The sequence below is a fragment of the Leucoraja erinacea genome, chromosome 12 (genome assembly GCF_028641065.1).
Source record: "Leucoraja erinacea ecotype New England chromosome 12, Leri_hhj_1, whole genome shotgun sequence".
Taxonomy (NCBI): Eukaryota; Metazoa; Chordata; class Chondrichthyes; order Rajiformes; family Rajidae; genus Leucoraja; species Leucoraja erinaceus.
In genome coordinates this window covers 13,477,727-13,498,077 of record NC_073388.1, presented here as the reverse complement: position 1 = coordinate 13,498,077, position 20,351 = coordinate 13,477,727, and the positions used below count along the sequence as shown (strand labels likewise).

The 20,351-nt window shown below is 39.8% G+C and overlaps 1 protein-coding gene across 1 annotated transcript in view; it reads left to right on the top strand.

Moving 5' to 3' along the window:
* Positions 1-13,642, top strand: part of si:ch211-200p22.4 (phosphatidylinositol-binding clathrin assembly protein) — an 84,865-nt gene extending 71,223 nt beyond the window's left edge. Inside the window, exons 16-20 of the mRNA XM_055644192.1 lie at positions 258-288; positions 1,612-1,729; positions 5,539-5,595; positions 6,312-6,416; positions 7,082-13,642. Of these exons, the coding sequence (XP_055500167.1) occupies positions 258-288; positions 1,612-1,729; positions 5,539-5,595; positions 6,312-6,416; positions 7,082-7,096 (326 nt within the window). The 3' untranslated portion in view covers positions 7,097-13,642. The remainder of the gene's footprint in view (positions 1-257; positions 289-1,611; positions 1,730-5,538; positions 5,596-6,311; positions 6,417-7,081) is intronic.
* Positions 13,643-20,351: the final 6,709 nt, after the last annotated feature.

Here is a 20,351-nt window from a genome sequence, read left to right as displayed (position 1 = left end):
TTAATTTTAGGTAACATTGCTGTCTTGAGCATAACTATACAACTTCAGAAGAAATGGAAGTCCTGTTGATCTTTGATCTGATTTACTTTTCTATGGTATATCCGCATTAAAAATAGTCAAGCTTGTTTTCTTTGTATTTTTGAAATTTTAAAAAACTGCCTATTATATCTCCATATTTTCACTGCCTCGGTTTTATGGTGCTGAACAAGACCGCAATTGACTATTAAAACTGCTTTCACTTTTCCTTCTTTTCATAGATTTGAATTTTGGAGGAACCCCAATGAAAAAGTAAGGACTTTAATATTAAATAATTTCACTGCTTCAGGAATCTAAATTCCCCAGTGGGGAAGATATCAAATCTTTTGGAAATAACTGCAGATGCTGATTTACTCCAGAAAAGAACTCCAGCTTTTTGTGTCTATTTTCGGTTTAAACCAGCATTTGCAGTTCCTTCCTACATGATTAGTTTCCAAGCCAGTCTCCTACGCCAATTATTATTGTGTCGCTTTCTCAATCTGAAGGAAACACATCTTCACTTTTGCTCTCTATCTAAGTTATCAACAGGATGTTGGTTTTAGGTAACTAGTTGGTTTTAGGTAAGTTTGAATTCTTGTTATTTGCCAATAGATGTCAATACGTCTGCACAGGCAGCGTGCGAAAGAACACAGCTTGTTGAAATCATCAATATATTGCCACCGTGCTATTGCCTGTAGTATGAGGTAGTTCTGTGTTTAACAGTTGGCTGGTATTTTTGCTGAGGACCCTTGAGGACTATGGTTAACCAGCTGATGAGTTAGCATAGTGCACAACTCGGGTATCAGCATCATTTAGTTATATGTTAAATAAGGAATTGACCTCAGTTTGAATTGCAGAGTATCAGCAGGAGCAACTGTGATGGGTCTTCCAGTGGTTATCAATCCCAGTTCACTGACCTTGTCACACAGTTATTTAAATTTGGTAGCCTTCATGATGGGTAGTGGATATTTGCACCCATAATCTTACCTATTTATATGGATGATGATTTTAGAAACCTGTCTCTGCTTGCCCTTCTCCCCTCTCCCACCTCCTTCCATATGAATGCTATTCCTTTTTAAATATACATCTGCAAAATTTACACAGGTTTGTGTTACAACAACAACCTTGAACTAGAAGGCTAGTTATTCTGATTAATTTGCATGAACTGTTTCATCCCAATAACGAAGGCTGGAATCCAGGGTCTCGACCTGAAACATCACCCATTCCTTCTCTCCGTAGATGCTGCCTGCCCCGCTGAATTACTCCAGCATTTTGTGTCTACACAATAATCAAGAGATGTTTTGACTGCTATAACCATGTAGAAACTCCAGTAACAGAAAATGTATAAAAATGCTGCTTTATCTGAACCAACATCATCAGAATCAGCAAATAGATCTCGATGTTTAGACCTGTATTTTGCACATTTGCATGGGAATGCTTTTCAATTCCTTAAACAGCTGTAACAAATGACGAAAATTCCTTTTAAAATTGCAGATTGTGACAGGAATATTAAGTGATGTTAATGTGATTAAGATGAAATGTTAATCTTGTTTTTCTCCACCACTAAAAAATTGTTTTTTGTCTTTTTATGTATAGAATGGATCAACAGTGGATCCAGAGTGGGGAGAGGAAATTGACAGGAGGATCAAATTGGCAACCAAAGACCGCTGCATCAACCTCCTGGAGTGCCACACCAATGAATGTTCCTCCAATGGTATGTCTAGAACAGTTTAGTTTAGAGATACAGTGCGGAAATAGTGTCCTTCGTCCCACCGAGTCTGTACCGACCAACGATCCCCGCACATTAACACTATCCTACATGCACCAGGAAACTGAAGATCTTGGAGAAAGCCCATGCAGTCGCAGGGAGAACGTACAAACTCAGTACAGACAGTACCCGTAGTCGGGATCGAACCCGGGTCCCTAGCGCTGTAAGGTTGCAAAACCCACTGCTGTGCCACAGTGCCGCCCTGCTTTAATATAGATTCTGTTAAACGAAGTAATTTAATTTCATTTATTTTGAATCAAATCGGTGCAGGAGTCCTGCTACAATTTAAAACCAAAACCCTGCATAGCCAACAATCTTAATTTGCATCACTTTTCTGAAAGTAAAATAATGCTCCATCAAACTTTCTCTAAAATTTTAACCTACAAAAAATTACGTTATCACCTTTGGTCTGAAACAATGTTCAGAGTGGTTTGGATGTAATGCTGGTCTTTATAATTCACACCTATTCACGTATCATAGACTTTAAAGGGGTGGGGGGCTTCTTGAGGTACAGAAATACATTTGCTGAATTATGTTGCTGTTGAACATGTTTCTTCCTGTTTGGAAGTGGAATTGCTTGTGAACATTTTTTTAAATTTCATAAATCCCTGATTGATTATATCCACGTGCCTTTGCTGGATGTGCAAATGAGAAGTGCTTTGAGCTGGAAATATAATTAGCACCAAACAATCCATGGCTTACATTTTAATATATTTAATTAAGTTTTATAAATGAAACCTTATATGAAATATATATTTTACAGTGAATGCCATATGCTAGCCAAGAGTGGTAGGTAGTTGAGGCAGGGACTAATGCAACATTTAAGAAACAATTACAGGTACATGGATAGGACAGGTTTGGAGGGATATGGGCCAAACACAGCCAGGCGGGACTAGTGTAGATGGGACATGTTGGTCAGTGTGGACAAGTTGGGCCAAAGGGCTTGTTTCCATGCTGTATGACTGACTATGTATATGGAATGAGCTGGCAGAGGAGGTATTGAGACACCTACTATAACAACATTTTAAAAAACATTTGCACAGGTACATGGATAGAATAGGTTAAGAAGGATATGGGGCAAAGGCAGGTAACCTGTGTTGATGGGGCATGTTGGTCGACATAGGCAAGTTGGGTCGAAGGGACCGTTTCTACATCGTATGGCTCTGACTCTATGCCTCTTAAGTTTAGAGACGAGTTTATTCAACATTATTGTGTTGAAGGCTGAACAGTAGTTAAATGAATTGCGTCTTGACATAGGTGTTCTTATTGACTAGGTGACCCTGGGCTGAAAGTAGTGTAAGAGGGATGACATCCTCTGTTGACCTATTTTTCCCTGTAGGCAATTGCAGGAGGTCCAGATTGTCTGGAATGCTTGTGCAAAGTCAAGTCAATTCAAGTCAAGTCAAGTTTATTTGTCACATACACATACGAGATGTGCAGCGAAATGAAAGTGGCAATGCTCGCGGACTTTTGTGCAAAAAGACAAACAACCTATAAACACAATCATAACACACATATACCTTTACATAATAGATAATGGAAGGAAAAACGTTCAGTAGAGTTAGTCACTGGTGAGATAGGCGTTTACAGTCCGAATGGCCTCTGGGAAGAAACTCCTTCTCAACCTCTCCGTTCTCACCGCATGGCAACGGAGGCGTTCGCCTGACCGTAGCAGCTGGAACAGTCCGTTGCAGGGGGGGAAGGGGCCTCTCATGATATTGTTGGCTCTGGAGTTGCACCTCCTGATGTATAGTTCCTGCAGGGGGGCAAGTGAAGTTCCCATAGTGCGTTCAGCCGAACGCTCTACTCTCTGCAGAGCCTTCTTGTCCTTGGCAGAGCAATTCCCAAACCAGATGGTAATGTTCCCGGACAAGATGCTTTCCACCGCCGCTGCGTAGAAGCACTGGAGGATCCTCGGAGACGCTCTGAATTTCCTCTGCAGTCTGAAGAAGGGTTTCGGCCCGAAACGTTGCCTATTTCCTTCGCTCCATAGATGCTGCTGCACCCGCTGAGTTTCTCCAGCTTTTCTGTGTAACCCTGAATTTCCTCAATTGCCTGAGGTGGTAAAGGCGCTGCCCTGCCTTACTCACGAGTGCTGAGGCGTGTGATGCCCATGTCATATCCTCGGAGATGTGGACTCCCAGATATTTTAAACAGTTCACCCTATCCACAGGATCCCCATTTATCCTCAATGGAGTGTACGTCCTCGGATGATGTGCCCTCCTAAAGTCCATGATCAGCTCCTTTGTTTTTTTGATGTTCAAGAGGAGGCTGTTATCCTGGCACCAGAGTGCTAGATCAGCCACCTCCTCCCGGTTGGATATTACCAATTGTTCAAAGCACTTAATTATGGTCACTGTTGGAGCTATTGGAGAGTAGTCATTGAGACAGATCACATTCATTTTCTTGTGAACTGGGTGATGGTTTCCTTGAAGCCGAAGGGGACAGAAGACCATTGAAGTAAGGAGTTAAAGAAGACCGCAGCCAGCTGATTGACGCACGATTTCAGAACCCATCCAGAGATTTCATGGTACACAAAAATGCTGGAGAAACTCAGCGGGTGCAGCAGCATCTATGGAGCGAAGGAAATAGGTGACGAGTGGTGAATAGGTGAAATAGCAGAGATTTCATCTTGGTGGCCACTTTTCAAGAGCTTACTCTTATGAAAGCAAATCGGACAATTGCCACAGAGATGTATGGGACAGAGGCAGCAAGGGATGGGGGAAGTGTCTTGGTGGAGCTTTGCTTGCTCAAAACAGATTTAAAAGGCATTACGCTCAACCCATAGAGGTAACCATTCGACTCTGATTTGTAGCCTGTGATGTTATTCAGTCCCTGGCAGTCACCTGGAATCCACTTGATTAAATTGAACCTCAAGCTTGTTTTTGATTGCTTACTTGGCATCCCCGATAGCCTTGCAGAAATCACACTTGGCCTTGTTTATTGTGGCGTCATCCCTTATGATAGCTTTGGATTTGGACTTTAAAAGAGAATGATTCTCCCTGTTCAGTCTAAGTTTCTGGTTGGGACAGACCTTAACTGTTGGAATGCAGTCGTCAATACATTTTGTGATGAAACTGGTGCTTACTGATGTATACTCATTCAAGGGGATGAAATGATCTGGAGCATGTTCCAATTGACCGACTCAAGGCTGCCCTGAAGTAAACCCGGAGCCTCCACAGACCACTGCCATGTTATTCTTTGGTGATGCCTCACTTTTTAATCTCTGTCTGTAAACCGGCAGAAACATCACCAACAGATTATTGTACTACGTTTGAGATGTTGCTAAGGGAGAAAAAAAGGATTTTAAGTGCTTGTTATATCCATGCCCCTTTGTTGTTTGATATTTTTAACAGTACTCATGAGCACTATCTACACCATGTAACTGGAAAGGAGATATCACAGATGATTGACACAAAAAGCTGGAGTAATCTCTGGAGAAAAGGAACAGGTGATGTTTCAGGTTGCTGAAGGGTTTTGACCCGAAACGTCAACTATTCCTTTTCTCCAGAGATGCTGCCAGACCCACTGAGTTACTCCAGCTTTTTGTGTCTATCTTCAGTTTAAACCAGCATCTTCATTTTCTTCCTACAAAAGGAGACATCACAGGATAGTTATATTGTATTTGGCCACTTTATTAAGCCTCATACTGAGGCACAGATGAGATCTTGCAGCTTATCTTCTCTTTTCCTATAATTGATTGTAATGATAGATCACCAATATAGTATATAACTAATATTTTTATTTGCACGCAGGTGCCGCCGCCAATATCTTTCCCAGTGTCAACACCTCAAGTGCCTGTATATGGAATGGTGAGCAATCCTTTTTGTTAATATTTCACCTGTGCTGAGGGAATTTACTTGATTGAATTCTCCCATAACTTCAATATATTTCATTGAATTCTCCCATAACTTCAAACATGGACTTCCCAACAAAGGCATTGCATATTCCCCAACAATGATTTCTGCTTCAGAGGCATGTGAGTGATATAATTCATCATGCAGTGCCTACTTTTGGAAAACTGCAGGAAAACTAATACCTGTAGTTTGGGCATTCCTGCAACAACTACTTATTGCTACCACACTGCTTGATTCGGATGTGGAGGTGGTTAGCTGGCAGGTATCCTGAGCCTTAGTCTTTTTGGCTGAGGTAGTCCTTAAAACTGAATGAGAAAGCCCTTATTGAATTTGTATTAATTATTTCCACATTTCCTGGGCATAAATTTAATAGTTAGACATTATTGCTTATATTTCATAATGTCATAAGTGATAGCAGCAGAATTAGGCCATTCGGTCCATCAAGTCTACTCTGCCATTCAATCATGGCTCATCTATCTTTCCCTCCTAACCCCATTCTCTTGCCTTCTCCCCATAACCCCAGACACCCGCACTAATCAAGATTTTATCAAAGTTGGATAGAAAATTGAATTTTCTACATTCTAGAAATGTATTGATCCTACTTATAAGATACATGTAATCTTAGATTTTCTTCACTGATTAATTTTATCATCACATTGTATCACTCACAGGTACCTGGAATGGGGACAGTGCCTGTGGTAGCACAGCAGCCAATGATGTATCCTCAGACTGTAATGAGGGCAACTAATCCATTTGCACCAGTTAATGGAGCTCAGGTAAACGTTGCACATATGCTATTCATTTAATGTGAGGTTTTTCACCTTATGAAGCACCCAGGATGGCACAGTGGTGCAGTTAGTAGAACTACTGCCTCGTTGCTCCAGTGATCTAGTAATCTTGACCTCCAGTGTTGTCTGTGTTGAGTTTGCATGTTCAACCTGTCCCAAATTTTCTTCAGATGCTCCCATTTATCTTCTACATCCCAAATATGTGCAGATTAGCAGGTTAACAGATCATTGCAAATTTCCCCTTGTCTGTAGGCAAGTGGTATACCGTATCTGAGTGTACTTGATGAGAATGTAAGCAGAATTAAATAGTATTAGTGTAAGTCGGTGCTTAATAATGAGCATGGACATAGTGGACTGACTCTGTAACCCCCATTGTGAAGAACTGGTTTAAAGATTTAAAGTTTAATTTTTACCGTGAACTTCAAAGAGACCAGTTATTCTCATGGACAATGTGGTGCTTTTTAAGTGAACCAGAACTTTCATATTGTTAATTGCAAAGGCAAGTATGCAATAGCAACTATTTGTTGAATTGAACACTCAATCTGCATTTCCTCAAATGTAGTTGTTTCCACGCTGACAGATATATGTTTTTATTTGTGTTTCTTTTCATCCTTAAAAGTGTGTACTAACGCTTGATTTTTCTGTTATCTCAGTTGCAGTTCATGTAGAGACAGCAATGATATATCAACACACAGTACAGTAAGCACCAAATATCTGGATGAAGGCAGATGAAAACAGGCCAAGACTTGGGGCTTAATCATCATTTTAAAAATCTCATTGAACTTGCATTACCTTACTGCTTCCTAATCTCTAACTTTTTAATGAAGAAATGCTGAATGGAAAACAATCCAATCTGTATTGAATGATTATTATCTGAGTGAGCAGGCTTGAAATGATGTTTATATTTATTGACCTGTTCAGTGCGGTTTCTTTTCTCTGCTGAACGAAATTGAAACAACTGTTCTAACCGCAAGAACATGAAAGCTACCAGTAATATTAACAAGTAAATGGAAACCTGAAAAGGAATCATCGGATTCAGACACATTCAAAAACATTTCTTAGATCCTGTCAGGCTGCTTGGGTTGGTTTATTAACCTACAACCAGATAAGTATTTCAATGCACAACATTGAAAATTAAAGTTTCTATTGACAGTTGTTTACTTCCTTGTTCCTTTTGATCAGCTTGGGAGGATTTCATCCTTTTATGACTGGGTGCATTGTAATACATGATTTTGTTTTTGTCAGGCAACTGTTACTGGGAATATCATTGTGCTTTGCTGTGCATAAAATGAGTATTAATTTTACAGTATGTTTGAAAAGAAAGTATAATACATATATCTGTGTGGTGTTTATTCTGGATAACTTCAAATCATGAAATTAGCATTTTTTTATAAAGTTATCACTAACCTTTCTCAATATTAAAGTTAAGACTAGAAATTGAACATTATCAAATTATTGCAAGCTAGGTGAAGAAAGGCAATGTGTAGCATCCAACTTCTACTGGATGGATCTCAGGTATGGTTTAATTAGAGCTGGCCTATTCTGAATGCATCTGAAATTGAATTTGCCATCAGCAGGAAGTTCTGATGGGTTAGCGGGAACTAGCTTTGGTTGTCTACCGAACAAATTGCTGCATACAGTCATGCTTGTGCCACTTGGAACATCCATTGAAAGCACCAAAACAGCATCAACAACCAAGTCACTTATCAGTTTCTTAATATGTGTACATTTCCTCCAAGTTCTTGTACTTATAACATTTTAAAAGGTTAACATTAGAACTATTTAGCCAAGGATTCTCTGAAAATGGATGCCCTTATTTGTACACCCCGTTGAGTACACCAAAGGTGCTCGTGACAGGCGAACGTGATTTTCTATTGATGTCACCTGTTGAATCACTTATGAAATTTAACGTGATTCCTATCCTCATACTTCCCCTTCCCTCTCCCAACTCCAGATTATGTTTGGGGCAACATTACACTGTTAACTAGCTCTATGTACAAATAACTTTTACCGTAAGTTTGATTTTTAAGAATACATTGCAAACCAAATACATTTTTATAAAGACAGCTCGGCACTTGAATTACAGAAATATTGACTGGCAAGGATTGATTAACCAAAAGCAGGCTAAACAAACACGTGTAGCATTAATTTTGTATCAAACTGTAATATTAAAGGTTATGATTATAGGAAGGCTGAACAAACAAAAATTACAGGCATTACGTGGGATTGAGTACTATATCAGTGTAGTGTTTATATGATTTACAAAGCTCCAGGGATATACTTAATCTCAATTTTTATCATACTCTTCTACCCATTTAGATTTGGTTCTGATTCCATGAACCGAGGGATTTCAGAAAGACCAATGGGTACCCTATTCTTCATTGCCCTAAGTGTTAGGATCACCTATTTCAGTCAGCTACTTTAATAGGCAGGCAATGAATAAACTTAGGAACATTTTCTTCTCCCACCCCACACATCCCAGAATAGAAACAATTATGGATGAACACCTACCAACCTCGAGCAAGTTAGAAGGTATACATGGATGAAACATTTTCTCTAAATTGAAAATGTAGATTATTCCAATCCCCACCATATTGCACTACTTGGTGTTTTTCATCTACAATGGAAAATCCTTTCTGATGCTTGTTAATGTAAGTTGAATTATGAATGTTTTACAAATTTGTGCCAACATAACATTATCCATTTGTAGCTAGAGAATCTTTACAATTTCTAAATAAGAACTTACTTGAGTAAGGGAACTTTGATATACATATCTTTCTCTGAACTTATAATTGTAACAAAATAATGCTTGATCAAATTTATGTGATCAGTTTAAATTTAATAATGTTTTGACAGATCAGGAAAATCTACATTTCATTGTTGCTATTTTAATTGCCGTTTCACGCCAGTTTCTCCACCTAAATTTTAATATCTTAAAAATTGCAGGTACTGAAGTCTGTGCAGTGTAAGGGTTAATTAAATATGATTGTGGCTAGTGAATGTTGTTTGAATTTTCAAATTTAATGTTCATTCCCTACTCCAGAATGTTTTTTCTTTCTATCCTGCTCAGAGTAGGGCTTTATCATTTTATTTTTTGAATTGGGGAAATAAGAGGGGTCAGAAAACGATGTACATTTGGCTTTTGGCACAAAGAATAAGACTTATCTGGATTTTCATCTGTGTACAAAATACAAAGAACATTTCCAATTAGTTCTTTTTAAGGAAGGTGATAGCTAGCTCCAAAGTTTAAAGTAAAATCCACGCCATTCATGAAGGACCAGTCAGTTATTTCACGATTTGGACAATAGCCTGATTTTTACATGTGTGCAAATTTGTATAATGCCCTGGATTGCAAAGGGACTCATTGTTTATATAACATCTTAGCTGATTTACAAATGCAGGGAAGACTTTTTTTTAAATTATGATATTCTTCATCAAATGTATTTGAATAATTCAAGGAGATGGCATCATGTTGAGAACGAGATCTATTGAAATGCACCTAATTTTATGTTGCTTTCAGCTCTCAAATGTTGAAAAGATTATTCTCATAAAGAATCATACAGTTGCCTCACATTAATGTAGATTATGGTCACCATCTTTGTTATTGTTAATAAGAGGACTCTTGGAGCTTGCTTCACTTTTTTTGCACTGACTCATCTGTATTAGGAGAGGGGTTGTTGGAAAGAAAGTCCTGCTGAAGAGATGCAGGAGAGAGAGAAAAGCAAATAGGCAAGAAAGCCTTATGAGACATTTACAGTGCCCTCCATAATGTTTGGGACAAAGACCCACCATTTACTTATTTGCTCTGTACTCCACAATTTGTAATAGAAAAAAATCACATGTGTTTGAAGTGCACATTGTCAGGTTTTAATAAAGGTCTTGTTTATACATTTTGGTTTCACCATCTAGAAATTACAGCAGTGTTTATACATAATTCCCCCCCCCCCCTTTCAGGACACCATAATGTTTGAGACGCAGCAATGTCATGTACATGAAAGTAGTCACGTTTAGCATTTTGTTGCATATCCCTTGAATGCAATGACTGCTTGAACTCTGCGATTCATGGACATCACCAGTTGCTGGGTGTCTTCTCTTGTGATACTCTGCCAGGCCTGTATTGCAGCCATCTTTAGCTTATGCTCGTTTTAGGGGCTAGTCCCCTTCAGTTTTTGCTTAAGCATATAAAAGGCATGCTCAATTGGGTTCTGATCGGGTGATTGACTTGGCCACTCAAGAATTAACTGTTTTTTAGCTTTCTTCGTCTTGCGGATGGCGTGCACAGCCTAAAGTTGTTGGACAACTTGTTCTATTTGATCTTATTTGATTGTGCACACCAGGTTGATTGCACTCGTCGAAACAGGGCGGACCCCGTGAAGGTTGCAATCTCCCACCCCATTTTTTAGCTTTGAAAAACTCCTTTGTTGCTTTCGCAGTATGTTTGGGATCATTGTCTTGCTGTAGAATGAACCACCGGCCAATGAGTTTTGAGGCATTTGTTTGAACTTCAGGAGATGGGACGTGTCTATGCACTTCAGAATTCATTATGCTACTCTCATCAGCAGTTGTATCATCAAAGAAGATAAGTGAGCCAGTACCTTCAGCAGCCGTACATGCCCAGGCCATAACGCCCGCACCAGATTCAGATTCAGATTCAATTTAATTGTCATTGTCAGTGTACAGTACAGAGACAACGAAATGCACCGAAAATACCACCGTGATTCACAGATGAGGTGGTATGCTTTAGATCTTAGGCAGTTCATTCTCTCCTCCATACTTTGCACTTTCCATCACTCTGATATAAGTTAATCGTCGTATCATCTGTCCACAAGACCTTCTTCCAGAAATGTGGTTGCTCTTTTAAGCACTTCTTGGCAAACTGGAACCTGGCCATTGTATTTTTGTTTGGGATCATTGTCTAGCTGTAGAATGAACTACTGGCCATTGAGTTTTGAGGCATTTGTTTGAACTTGAGCAAATAGGATGTGTCTATACACTTGAGAATTCATTATGCTACTATCATCAGCAGTTTTATCCACAATGAAGATAAGTGAGCCAGTACCTTCAGCAGCCATACATGCCTAACCGTTTGGCTGATGTCTCTAAGCTTCTTAAAACCCACACTGATCCTTAACAGCTAATGCAGTGCTGGAGACCCGGGTTCGATCCAGATTTCGGGTGCTGCCTGTACGGAGTATGTACGTTCTCCCTGTGATCTGTGCGGGTTTTCTCCGAGATCTTCGGTTTCCTCCCACACTCCAAAGACGTACAGGTTTGTAGGTTAATTGGCTTGGTAAATGTAAAACTTGTCCCTAGTGGGTGTAGGATAGTGTTAATGTGCGGGGATCATTGGTCGGCGCGGACCCGGTGGGCCGAATGGCCTGCTTCCACGCTGTATCTCAAAAAAAAACGTGTATATATATCTCAAATTATGGAGTACAGGGGCAAATAAATAAATTATGGTCTTTGTCCCAAACATTATGGAGGGCATTGTATGTTTGTAATTATGGAGGTCTTTCATCTGTCATGCTGCCTGTATACTCATGTTGCCAAATGTTCAGGAGCAACTAACTGCCTGAATGAACGCTTAGCTCTGATTTTGTGTGAAATGCATCATAAAATAATCCTAGTTCCATCTATGGCGGCTGATGTGGCCTATAATATGAAAGTGCATTTCAAAGTAATCAATGTCGATTAAAAACAGAAAATACTGGAACCATGTAGTAGGTCACTTTAGCAACTCTGTAATTTGCCACATCCTCAACATTTAGAGACTTGTGCAGCCTTCTTGGCTTGCGTGCAACAAAAGGAATATGAAAGACAAGCTACTTAAGCTTGAGAACAGAGAAACTTGCAAATTATGCTCAGTATTATATAATCATAGTTTGCACAAGTAATTTATTTTTGAAAATTGTGGATTTAAAATAAATGAAAAATGACATTCCACATGCAATAGAGATATTGTGGCAAGGCCCTTTCAGTAACCAGACTGCAAGTTGTTGGCATTAGAAGCAACCACGCTTGTTTGACTCCTGTTTCTTGTGTTGCAACAGATCATAGCACCACCTACTTCCTTGATCCTGACCATGGCTTATTATAGCTAGTACTTGGATTTTGTGATTGAGCAATCAGTAAATTATCTTAAATTACATTAAGCAAGGGCCCATTTACTATTTATGTACAATAAATTAATCTGATCTGACTTTTTCATGGTGTCAAAATTAAAAAAATCTTCATTAACACCTTACATTTGCTAAAGTTGCAAATTACTACTTAATCTCTTAGATACATACAAATGTGCCAATGGAATGAGCAACCGACAGAGTAGGCTGTAAAGGAATTTGGTTTTCTTGCTTTATCCTGTGTGGAAATCTAATTGACTCAATCTTACATACATAATTTAGCTGAAATAATTTCTTCAGGTTTTGATTTGCGTGGAAAAACTTTCAAAGCACTTGTCTGCACATATTTTTACAAAAATGTTTTTTTTTTTAAGTTCCAGTGTAGTTGAAGCACATTGACTTGCTGCTACTTTTATTGGTGAACCAATGCAAACTTAAAAGTATCAAGGAAACATTTGAATCTTCTATACATCTTCCCAGGAATGCTTTTTATTTCAAATTACAGCCACGCGCTGTTTAAATGCTTCCCTCTGTGTGGTCTTCAATTTTTTAAATATCACCAGAACAATGAGTTTTAAACAAGTAAAATGTTGAATTTCCTTCACACTATAAACTACCTTTTCCATCACCTAACAGACTTGTTCCATATTAATCCATCACTTTAATAAAAAAAATCTTCCAACATTTATATGTATCACTGTGGTAAATGTGTGAGCACTGAAATATGGAGGATATTACCCAAGATTTTTAGTGCACGTAGAAGTGGGAGTTGAACTGAATATATAATTACGCACTGTGGATCGGTGCTTCTTTGTAAATAAGTGCAGGAATTTCCTTTCTTTTTTTGAGTAGTTTATGCTGTGAGGGGAACAAAAAAAAACTATGTGAATTGCAACATATAAAAATTACGCTGTTGTATTGCATTTTTGCAGATTATATTTTTGAGTAATTGAAACCTGTATATGTTATCATTTATACATTCAAAGTAACTAGTAAACCTAGAAAAATAGCAAGTTTCATCAGGGTTGTATTTGATTCTGAAATCAGTATGTGGGCAAGTGCATTATTGCATAATAAAGGAAATGTATTAAACAACCCAGCTTGTGTTTTTTCAGATTAAATGAGAGATGCTTTGCTTTACTTTTACGTGTCTTAAACAGTATTGAATGTCATCAAATATTTTTGTGACTAAGAGTCTAATTACAGCTACAACTGTGCGTGTGCGTGTGTGCATGGCACCTTTTAAATGTCTGTGCTTTACTGGAGCATTGCCAGAAAATTGACAACGAGCAACACGGGTTAAGGTGATCGAAGAGGTAAGTTTAAAGAAACAATTTCGGGAAGGACAAATAATGGAGAAGATTCTGAAGAGAAATCAAGATCTTAAGGTAACAGTTGAAAGCATGGTTGCTAACCTTGGAGTGATGATGTGCAACAGGTTAAATTTAAAAGAGTGCAGAAATTTGACAGTTAAATGGCCAGGAGAGGCCGCAAGGGTAACTGAGCTTAGAATTTTACACCAAGGAATTGGTGTGCAGGGAGCCATTGTAAGTCGGCAATTATCTGGATGATGGGTAACTAGCCTTTTGGGTAAATTAGAATATGTACAGCAAGGTTGAAGCAGTGATAGTGGAATTTTAACATGGTCTGAAGTTCTATTAAAATTTAGCTTTGGTTTCACATAACTTCGTTTTAATTAGGCTGCGTAGTTAGCTTGTTGGCCAGCACCATAAACAGTAATGTACTGTGTCCTCCATAATGTTTGGGACAAAGACCCATCATTTATTTATTTGCCTCTACTCCACAATTTGAGATCTATAATAGAAAAAAATCACATGTGGTTAAAGTGCACATTGTCAGATTTTATTAAAGGGTATTTTTTATACATTTTGTTTTCATCCTGTAGAAATTACAGCTGTGTTTATACATAGAAACATAGAAAATAGGTGCAGGAGTAGGCCATTTGGCCCTTCGAGCATGCACCGCCATTCAATATGATCATGGCTGATCATCCAACTCGGTATCCTGTACCTGCCCTCTCTCCGTACCCCCTGATCCCTTTAGCCACAAGGGCCGCATCTAACTGCCTCTTAAATATAGCCAATGAACTGGCTTCAACTACCTTCTGTGGCAGGGAGTTTCCAGAGATTCACCACTCTCTGTGTGAAAAATGTTTATCTCATCTCGGTCCTAAAGGATTTCCCCTTTATCCTTAAACTGTGACCCCTTGTCCTGGACTTCCCCAACATCGGGAACAATCTTCCTGCATCTAGCCTGTCCAACCCCTTAAGAATTTTGTAAGTTTCTATAAGATCCCCCCTCAATCTTCTAAATTCTGGTGAGTACAAGCCGAGTCTATCCAGTCTTTCTTCATATGAAAGTCCTGACATCCCAGGAATCAGTGTGGTGAACCTTCTCTGTACTCCCTCTATGGCAAAAATGTCCTTGCTCAGATTTGGAGACCAAAACTGTACGCAATACTCCAGGTGTGGTCTCACCAAGACCCTGCACAACTGCAGTAGAATCTCCCTGCTCCTATACTCAAACTTATATCAGAGTGATGGTAAGTACAAAGTATGGAGGAGAGCATTAACTGCCCAAGATCCAAAGCATACCACCTCATCTGTGAAATACGGTGGTGGGGGTGTTATGGCCTGGGCATGTATGGCTGCTGAAGGTACTGGCTCACTTATCTTCATTGACGATGCAACTGCTGATGGTAGTAGACTAATGAATTCTGAAGTGCATAGACACATGCTATCGTCTCAAGTTAAAACAAATTCCTCAAAACTGGTTCATTCTACAGCAAGACAATGATCCCAAACATACTGCTAAAGCAACGAAGGAGTTTTTCAAAGGTAAAAAATGGTTAATTCTTGAGTGGCCAAGTCAATCACCCAATCTGAACCCAATTGAGCATGCCTTTTATATGCTGAAGAGAAAACCGAAGGGGACTAGCCTCCAAAACAATCTTAAGCTAAAGATGGCTGAAATACAGGCCTGGCAGAGCATCACCAGAGAAAACACCCAGCAACTGGTGATGTCCATGAATCGCAGACTTCAAGCAGTTATTGCATGCAAAGGATATGCAACAAAATACTAAACATGTCTACTTTCATTTACATGATATTGCTGTGTCCCAAACATTATGGTGCCCTGAAATGGGGGGACTGTATAAACACTGCTGTAATTTCTACATGGTGAAACCAAAATGTATTAAAATCTGACAATGTGCACTTTAACCACATGTGATTTTTTTTTTTCCTATTACAAATCTCAAATTGTGGAGCACAGAGACAAATAAATAAATGACGGGTCTTTGTCCCAAACATTATGGAGAGCACTGTACCAATAGAAAAAAGGAATAAAGTTTACTATGTTTTCTCAACAATATCATTGATTTAATGGTCAACAGCAAAACACAAATCTGCCAGAGGAACTCAATGGGTCAGGCAGCACCGATGGAGGAATTGACAAAACATTTTGTGTCATGACTCTTCTGGAGAAGGGGGAGAAAAACCTATATAAGAAGGGGGGTGGGGTTGGCAATTTTTTTAAATTTTCATCTAAATATGTATCATTAATCAATGTTTTAATGAGTGCCTTAGTACATGCCCATTCATAGTATTTGGAATTGGATTGAACTTGGACTACTGTGAGCAGTTTAAGGTCCAATATCTTAGAACGGCATGATGGCGCAGCAGTAGAGTTGCTGCCTTACAGCGCCAGAGACCCTGGTTCGGTCGTGACTGCCGTTGCTGTCTGTACGGAGTTTGTACGTTCTCCCCATCACTTGTGTGGGTTTTCTTCGGGCATTCTGGTTTCCTCCCACACTCCAAAGACGTACAGGTTTGTAGGTTAATTGACTTTGTAAAAATTGTACAATGACCCGAGTATGTGTTAGATAGTGTTAGTGTGTGTGTGGATTGCTGGTTGACATGGACTCGGTGGGATGTAGGGCCTGTTTCTGAGCAGCATTTCTATATTAAACTGAAGAGGGATGTGCTAGCATTGGAGAGGGTCCAGAGGAGATTTACGAGAATGATCCCAGGAATGTTTGGGTTAACGTATGATTACCATTTGATGACTCTGGGCCAGTTCTTGCTAGAGTTTAGAAGTGAGAGAGGGGAGGGGGGGATTTCATTAAAAATGATCAAATACTGAAAGTCCTTATTAGAGGGGATGTGGCGAGGATGTTTCTAATAGCAGGAGAGTCTAAGATCAGAGGGTCCAGCCTCAGAATAAAATAATATACTTTTAGAGTGGAGATGAGTTTAGAGTAGTCAATGCCTACTTTGTCCTGTTGTGCTGAAGCAAAGCAAGAATTTCCTTGTCCTATCAGGGACACATGACAATAAACTCTTGAATCTTGAGGAGGTACCTCTTTAGTTAGAGGGTGGTTAAAGCTGTGGAATTCATTGCTACAGATGGCTGTGGAGGCTGTCATTTGGTATTTTTAAAACTGAGATTGACAGGTTCATGATTAGTATGGGTGTCAAAGGTTACGGGGAGAAGGCAGGAGAATGGGATTGAGGGAAAGATAATCAGCCATGATTGAATTGCAGCATAGAATCGATGGGCCAAATGATTTAATTATGTTCCTATGTCTTATGAACTAATCCCTTTTGCCTGCATTACTCGTATGCCTCAATCCCTCTCCTATCCAAGTACATGTCCAGATGTACTTTAAATGAGTGAATGCCAGGGACCTCAGCAGTGTTGATTTACAGCAGGACCGTGAAGTGCAGTTCAAAACTCCCTGAAAAGGGCAACACTCGCAGATAAGGCAGTGAAGCCAGCATTTGGCATGCTGTCTTCCTAGGCTGTGGCATTGAATACAAGAATTGGGATGTCATGTAGGTGTGCATTTTTAACAGGACAGTATCCTGCAGAAGTACAAATGGAAGTAAAGTTTGTTCTGCCACAGATGCAGTTGCATTGGTGCTCAAATGGATGAAAATGTCCTCTTACCATCTCATAAAGTCTTAACTTGTAGGTAATGAATGCTGGGGTGGAAACACATTGCAAGCTTGATCACAAGGGTTTTTTTTTTACCTTATTCCTTTCTTTTCATCTCTTCCCAATTCACTAATTTGTCAATTGGGTGCTTTTAATATTCAAATTATTTCACATTCTTCAAAACAATTTTGATCACATAAGCAGAAGTCCAATGTACAGTGCATTCAGAAAGTATTCAGACCCCTTCACTTTTTCCACATTTTGTTACTCTAAAATGGATTAAATTCATTTTTGTAAACATCAATCTACTGATAATACCCCATAATAAAAAAACGAAAATGGGTGTTCTGAAATTTTTCCTAAGTAATTAAAAATAAATAACTGAAATATCACATCTACATAAGTATTCAGACCCTCTGCTATGACATTCAAAATTGAGCTTAGGTTCATCCTGTTTCATATGATTATCCTTGAGATGTTTCTATAACTTGATTGGAGTCCACCAGTGGTAAATTGATTGGACATAATTTGTAAAGGCACAAACCTGTCTATATAAGGCCCCACAGTTGACAGTGCATGTCAGAACAAAAACCAAGCCATGATGACGAAGGAATTGTACATAGACCTCCGAGACAAGATTGTGTCGAGACACAAATCTAGGGAAGGGTATAAACCAATTTCTGCAGCATTGCAGGTCCTGAAGAGTACTGTGGCCTGCCTCATTCTTAAATGCAAGAACTTCGGAACCACCAGGACTCTTCATAGAGCTGGCTGCCCGGCCAAACTGAGCAATCGGGGGAGAAGGGCCTTGGTCAGGGAGGTGATCAATAACCTGATGGTCACTATGACAGAGCGCCAGAGTTCCTCTGTGGAGATGGGAGAACCTTCCAGAATGACAACTATATCTGCAGCACTCCACCAATCACATCTTTATGGTAGAGTGGCCAGATGGAAGCCACCCCTCAGTAAAAGGCACTTGACAGCCTGCTTGGAGTTTGCAAAAAGGCACCTGAAGAACTCTCAGACCATGAGAAACAAGATTCTCTAGTATGATGAAACCAAGATTGAACTCTTTGGCCTGAATGCCAAACGTCACGTCTGGAGGAAATCAGGCACTGCTCATCACGGTGAATCATGGTGATGGCAGCATCATGCTGTGGGGATATTTTTCAGCGGCAGGAACTGGGAGATTAGTCAGGATCGAGGGAAAGATGAACGGAGCAAAGTACAGAGAGATCCTTGATGAAAACCTGCTCCAGAGCATTCTGGACCTTAGACTGGGGTGGAGGTTCACCTTCCAACAGAACAATGATCTTAGGCACACAGCCAAGGCTTCATGACAAGTCTGTGAATATCCTTGAGTGGCCCGGACTTGAACCCGATCGAACATCTCTGGAGGGACCTGAAAATAGCTGTGCATCGACGCTCCCCATCCAACCTGACAGAGCTTGAGAGGATCTGCAGAGAAGAATGGGAGAAATTACCAAAATACAGGTGTGCCAAGCTTGTAGCGTCATACCCAAGGAGACTTGAGGCTGTAATCGCTGCCAAAGGTGCCTCAACAAAGTACTGAGCAAAGGGTCTGAATACTTATGTAAATGTGATATTTCAGTTATTTAATTTTAATTACTTTGCAAAAATTTCTGAACACCTGTTTTCACATTTTTATTATGTGTAGATTGATGATTAAACAATGAATTTAATCCATTTTAGAATAAGGCTGTAACGTAACAAAATGTGGAAAAAGTGAAGGGGTCTGAATCTTCTATCTATATCTATTATTATTATATTACTAAATGTCTGATCTTGACCGCTTTAGGCCCACTGTGCTGTGATTTCCGAGAGAACGCCGCCACCTACGGCCATGATTTTTGGCCACCTTGCTCAGAGCCCCCTCCGCCTTCCTGGACCAGAGGATTTTTCCCATCGATGAAAACTCAGAGAGATATTAATGGTTTTTTTTAAATTGCCATTCTCTCTGCTGCCCCTGCTGGAGGGAGGGGGAGGGACTATAAAACCAGGAAGTGGTATGCCTCACTCAGTCTCTGCAAGATGGAGGCCAGAGGGTCACGTCTCTCTGAGCTCTGAATAACACTGAACACATGTCTACTCAACTGTGAGTGCCCTTAATGTGGTTTAAAAATGAAAATATAGTTGGTTTGAAGTAAAAAGGCATTGCCTGCTGCCTCCAAATGGTTGTTTGGGGTTGCAGTGAAAAGGCACTGCCTGCAAATGGTTGTTGGAGGGGGGGGGAAGGGGTTGAACCCCAAGAATCCATTTGGCCCATAAATGTCCATACTAGCCCTCTGGAGACCAGTAGTCCCTGCAGCCAACAACACCCATACCAGCGCTCCAGAAAGCGCACCCCCCCCCCCCACTGGCCACCAATATTGGAATTGGTGGAGAGGTGGAAAATTGCGCTGAGGGATCCGCCCTCCCGTGTGAACATAGGACCCAACGGGTCCCACTTAGTCTAGTACTTTCTAAATGCACTGTATATCACCTCATCCTGTCCATATAGGATGCTGTAGAAAATGTAAACACTTTACCTGGAAACAGAATTAGCTGACGACCTACAAGTTGGTCAGTGAGCCAAATGTCAGAAAATTGACCAAATGTGTATTGGTGCCCATTTTTAAACGTGCATAGATATTTAACACTACCACAAAAAATCTGCACATTAGATTAGCTAAAATTGAACCACCCAGTACTCAACAGATCCATGAAAATTAGATGGTAATATTTTAGTGCTCCTTATATCAATCAGTAGCTACACCATAAGAGTATTCAGGCTTGAGACGAAAAATAGATAACTGGAGGAAGTCTGAAGAAGGAGCCGTGACCA